At 37.3% G+C, this 5,427-nt stretch overlaps 1 protein-coding gene across 1 annotated transcript; it reads right to left on the reverse strand.

Annotated features, from left to right (window-relative positions):
- Positions 1 to 2,462: 2,462 nt before the first annotated feature.
- Positions 2,463 to 5,427, reverse strand: LOC111372286 (glucan endo-1,3-beta-glucosidase 12-like). The gene is made up of 3 exons (XM_022994544.1): positions 5,155 to 5,427; positions 3,741 to 5,048; positions 2,463 to 2,762 (listed from the first exon to the last, which is right to left on the reverse strand). The coding sequence occupies exons 1-3, from the start codon at positions 5,225 to 5,227 to the stop codon at positions 2,728 to 2,730; spliced, it is 1,416 nt and encodes a 471-aa protein (XP_022850312.1). The 5' UTR covers positions 5,228 to 5,427; the 3' UTR covers positions 2,463 to 2,727.

Here is a 5,427-nt window from a genome sequence, read left to right on the forward strand (position 1 = left end):
TTGATTGGATTAAAAATAAATATCAAAGAACAGCGTCGGTATTCCCAAAATGGCTGAACCCTACGAGTACGGGAAACGAGTGATGATAAATGCTAGTAGTATATGACACCCATTCCAAGATGAAATGATAAGTTAAAAACTTCAGAAATGAAAATAGCGGTATGACTTCAAAACAGCTGTACCAGTTTGAACCTATTAGGCCAGTCAGTGAAGGACCGCGGCCGCCCACGAAATGAAATCTAAGACCTGACTGGCTAAAAATCAAATTTTAAGTAAATTTGAAAAAAGTTGAGATAAATGTACGGCCCTTATTTGATCCACATTATTGTCGTGTACATATTTTTTAATTAGTACATAAAGTTTCCACATTTCATTATTATTGTGCAAAATATCTATATCTTCTAGTTTTTGACAATTTTCACCATAATTCTATATTTGATTATACAAAAGGTCATTTTCCTCTATTTTAATCAAACTTCTCCACTGAGTGAAGAGTTTTTTCATCTCAACGCCCTACTCAGTAGGAATTTGGAAAATTGATTTTTTGGCCGTTAGAAGAAAAGTGAGAGTCATCTGTGAGAGAAAAAGTAAAAAATTTCGATTGAAATAGTGAAATAACGGTTAAAAAATCAATTTTTTAAGGTAAAAAATCACTCTCAAACACCCTCTAAAACTTTGAAGTCTTCCTTCGTGCTTCCAACAATAACAGGACCCAACATAACCAGGAATTTTTAGTATGACAGCTATGGTAGCTTAGTCAAAAAAAAAATAATAATAATAATCCATAGAAGCCCATAAAATAATTAGTAGATAGGAATTATTACAAAATTTTAAATATTATTACAAGCGATGCAGAATGAACAATATCTAGTTATGAACTTAAAAAAAAAATGAACAAAAAAAATCTTAGAACATAAGATGGTGGAAGTTTATAGAATTTCTGAAATGTGTATGTTTGTAGAGAGAGAGAAGGGAAGAAGTGAGATTCTGATGGGAGGAGTGGAGTGGAGTGGAGTGGAGAGATTAAAAATAAATAAGATCGTGTTTATTCTTGGATCAAGCTGATTAAATCATCCTCTTGTCTGATCTTCCTCAAAGTTTTTCAATAGTTCAATTATAATTTCGAGGGCTTTATTATCCTAGAACCTATCTAGTTTTTTCATTTTTCATATGATCAGACGAGTCCTAGAATCATAACTATAGCCTCCACCACTTGTTTTGTCCATTACCACCAAGGACTCTCCATCAACTTGTCTTTATTTTGGCTCCGCTCTGTTGTAACGTCTTATTTGTAAATTTCAGAAAACGAAAACTCCATAAATGTCTCAAATCAAGTCAACAAAACGTTCCAACTTCTTCCTTATCCCTTCAACAATAAACAAAACCCAACAAAAACTAGAAAAACGATGGAAGTAGGAAGGAGACAATTTCAAAATGAGCTTGATGTGGCTGTTGTACTCAAGTTGCCAAGGAACACAAGATTATATTTCAAAGGGAAAAATGTTATAACATGAAAATACCCTTCACTTAATGGAGAATTTTGATGAAAATGAAGAAAAATGACATTTTGTGCCAAAAAAAAAAAAAAAAAAAAAAAAAAAGAGAGAGAGAGAGAGAGAGAGAGAGAGAGAGAGAGAGATAAAGACGTTCTGCACTATAGGTTTAAAAGGTAATGACATTATATGCTAATTATCTAATATATAATTGTAAAATTACCAGTCCTGTATGAGGTTAAAAATAAATTGGGGGCCAAACCGAGGCTAAGGAACAGTTTAACCCAAATCAAGTCCCACCATCTATCTACTTTTGAGACAATCTAGAATTTAAACATCCTATTTATCACCTCATTTAATCAATTAATTATTTTTAATAAGATTTAAAGTTTAAAACTTAAAAATTAAAATAAATATGAAACAACTCAAAGCCGGTTTTGCAGGGCACCAATTACAAACCCATCTTAACTAAGAATGTATTTGACGTAATTTTTACTTTTACTTTTAGAAAGATTAATTTTTAAATAACTTATTATTTTGGAAGTAATTTTAAAGAAAGTCTTATTAAGCCCCGTTTGAGCCCCATTATTCTCATCACATGAAATTAAATTTTTTTTTTTCTCTCTCCCCTATTTTTAACCACACAATATTCAATAAAATAATATTACGCGTAAATCAAAAACTTTTCAATCACTCATTTTTTAAAAAAACACTACTCATCTCACTATAATCTACAGATAATGGGACTCAAACGGCCCCTAAATAACTTTTTACTCTAAAAGCTCTTCTAAAAATAAGAAATCATAAAAATAGTAAAACGAATTCAAAAACTACTTCTGAACCTTAAAAGCTCGTTTTAATTTCTCAAAAATCATATTCAAATGACCTAAACTAATAGTGCAGGATATTTTTTCATTCTTTAACTTTATGACCGCACATAGAGTACTAGCGTCGCTTTACTTTATATAATTGCTCCATAAACAAGAGATAATTTTCATCATTAAAACGCTAATACTAATGCAGATTCCCACATAGACAAGGATATACTAATAATATAATATGTTAATTAGAAAGAAAGCAAGTCCAGTTATCTGCTAGCTAACCTATTGCAACTGCTACGGATCATCATTATTATAATAAATAAATTTACACAACGAAAATCAGCCCATAGATCTGCCCTGCCCGGTCCGGTCCGGTCCGGTCCACCATCTCCTGTAGCCTGCCTTCCTTTTCTTCAGTATCCTGTGGGGAATTCGCATTTCCCGTACTCTACAAAGACGAAGACAGTCAAAAAGGATAGCATCTTCAGCATCTCTATGCCCTCATTATCTTTTACATAAATTTCCATAGCTTTTTTACCATATATCAACAAACATAAATTGAAAAGGTACATACTTTTTGCCTTTTGGCCCTTTGGGCATAAGAATAAATGGACCACAATGTCTAAAAATAACTCCAAATTTTACAACATAAAATAATAATTTCTATTTAAATCACGCTTAAACGAATTTCTATTTAAAATATGGAGTCGAGATCTATTGTCCCTTATCACCTTCACACCACGCTAACAAGATGTATTAAAAATTATTAGTTTAAGGTCACACTACTTCATTTTAAAAAACAAAAATGTTGTTTGTACAATACTTTTTTTTAAATCAATTTTCACGCTTCCTCACAAAGGTGGGGTCTACGATCCACTTGTAAGTGTGTGTGCTGTGAAAAAAAATGTAAAAAATGATGTATTTGTAGAATGATTGTAAAAAAAAACGACGGAGTCAGTACGAACGGCCGTAAGTGCTGACTCCGCAGATCTACCTGAGTGCTTCACATTAGCTAAATTAGGGTTTACTTTGATCAATTAACGTTTAAAAATATAAAGAGAAAAAGGCTAAAGTCCAAGACCCGGGCCCCACAGTTAAATGTCAGAAAAGTTTTCCATGGCGTCCATTTACCGCATGTTGTTGTGGACCCCATTCAGTCTTCTTTGCGCACATGTTAGCAACTCATCCCTACGACTCCTATCATGCGCCACACAGTTTATCTCTGCCAAACATATATGTTTTTTGATTCATGGACCCCCATAATCCTCGCCCAAGATTCCCCACAAGGGTAACTAAAAAGTGACATTTCTGTTCCCTAAGTTTGTCATTTACCCATTAATTCCATATTTTAAAAAATAAATAATTATTTAATTTTATAATATTTACTTATTAATAAATGTAATTAAATGCACCAAATAAGACTTACTGGGCTGTTGAGAAACGATGTAGGCGGCCCCACCAAAATAGCAAGTGCCAATGATACGTCCCTTCTTCTGGTAATAACTATTGAAAGCAAACGAAGCGTGCGCCTGAAGAGTGTTAGGATCGAAACACGTGGACCCTGGTTGGATCGGATGGCAATCAGCACCTCCTTCCCCACACGCATAATCTAGAGCCGCTTGTAGCTTATCCTTCCCCGCCTGTGCACTAGCCACACACCACGTTTGCCCATTCGAGGATCCGGGTGACACTCTCTGTTTGCCTCCGGTCGCCGGCGAACGCTTCGGCGAACTGTCTCTGTAACTCTTAAGACCCTCCGCCGTGAACGGAATGTTGTAAACCTTCTTCTCGTTGGGGTAAAAAAGGCCGAAGTTTCGTTCCGATGTGGGTCCGAATTTCTCGTTCTCGTTGAATAGAGCAAAGAGGTAGACGGTGAGATCTTCGTGCGGCCGGAGAGGGGTCCCGCCACCGGTGAGTATTCGCCGTACCAAGTTTCCGTTGTACCCGGCGGCATTTTCAATACTTGCTCCGGCTTCATTTGAGTCTCCTTTAGAAGGCCAGCCGGTTTCTGTTACCGTGATTTTGACGTCGTTGTATTTCAAAGCTGACATTGCAGCAAAAACGGCGTCGATTTGGGCATCAAAGAGGGAGAAGTAACGCAGACCATTCCCGGCGTCAACCACGCCAGGATTCTCCCGGAAAAGTGCGTAATCCAAAGAAATTACACCCGCATTTGACTCGTAGGCAAAGAATGGGTAGATATTCACCATTAGAGATGACCCGGTTTGTCTGAGGAATTCAAGCATGGGCTTAAACACCGGTTCAATCAAATCGGACCGGAATGACCCGGCTGAAGAAGGATAAGAATTCTGCAATGCACTGAGAGCCACCGGAGAAGACACTTTAACGGTGTCGTCGAGTTTGTACTTAACCAAAGCTTGATGTATATTCTTCATGGCGGGAATGAGGAACCGAGTTGTATTGTGGGTGTCAACGAACACTTCATTGCCAATGGCTATAGCTTCAATGGCGGTGGAAGGGTAGTAGGCCACAACACTGCGAAAAACCCAAGCATTGGCAAATGAAGGGCGTTTGGCGGCATTGGCGAGTTGCTCATTTGGGAGATTGACAACAACTTTAATGGCTGATCCGGACAAGGCCTTAAGCACGGCCGGATCTGTGTCGTACATCTTCACCCGGTCGATGCCCTGAGACTTCATGAGCTCGACTACCTTCGCAGCTGACGGCAAATTGTTCGCTACTCTACCGTAGTTCACCCCGATCGAGCCCCCATCTGCAAAACGCACCAAAGATTTCAGAAAATGAATAATTTTCCATGCAAATTTTAAATGGCAGCATAGATTCCCTAACACGAGGAAAAGAAAAGAAAAGAAAAATGCCTGCAAAAGAGAGAATGCAAAGGATTGGAACAAGCAGAGAAATCTTGAGAAGTTCCATGCCCTGAATCTTCATTCTGCCCCCACAGTGCCAACCTTCGTTTTGTGTAGAACAGGATTGTGAGTGGAGAGTGAAAGTGGGGAAGTAGAAGGAATGAGCGTTGTGGGGATCGAGGTTCTGGTGGGGACTACTTATATATCAGTGCTTACAAATTTCACAGGCGTAAACTTTTGTCATCAAAGTTCTTTCTTCTTTCTCGATAAAATAATCAAAAC

Source organism: Olea europaea, chromosome 23 (assembly GCF_002742605.1).
Source record: "Olea europaea var. sylvestris chromosome 23, O_europaea_v1, whole genome shotgun sequence".
NCBI classification, from domain to species: Eukaryota; Viridiplantae; Streptophyta; class Magnoliopsida; order Lamiales; family Oleaceae; genus Olea; species Olea europaea.

What these genes read in the sequence shown, in the direction of transcription:
- LOC111372286 (XM_022994544.1), bottom strand. Translation starts at nt 5,227, where the DNA reads ATGAAGATTCAGGGCATGGAACTTCTCAAGATTTCTCTGCTTGTTCCA. An exon ending in TTGCATTCTCTCTTTTGCAG is followed by an intron (nt 5,049 to 5,154) that starts GCATTTTTCTTT and finishes TGCGTTTTGCAG; the next exon opens with ATGGGGGCTCGATCGGGGTG. An exon ending in CATCGTTTCTCAACAGCCCA is followed by an intron (nt 2,763 to 3,740) that starts GTAAGTCTTATT and finishes TCGTCTTTGTAG; the next exon opens with AGTACGGGAAATGCGAATTC.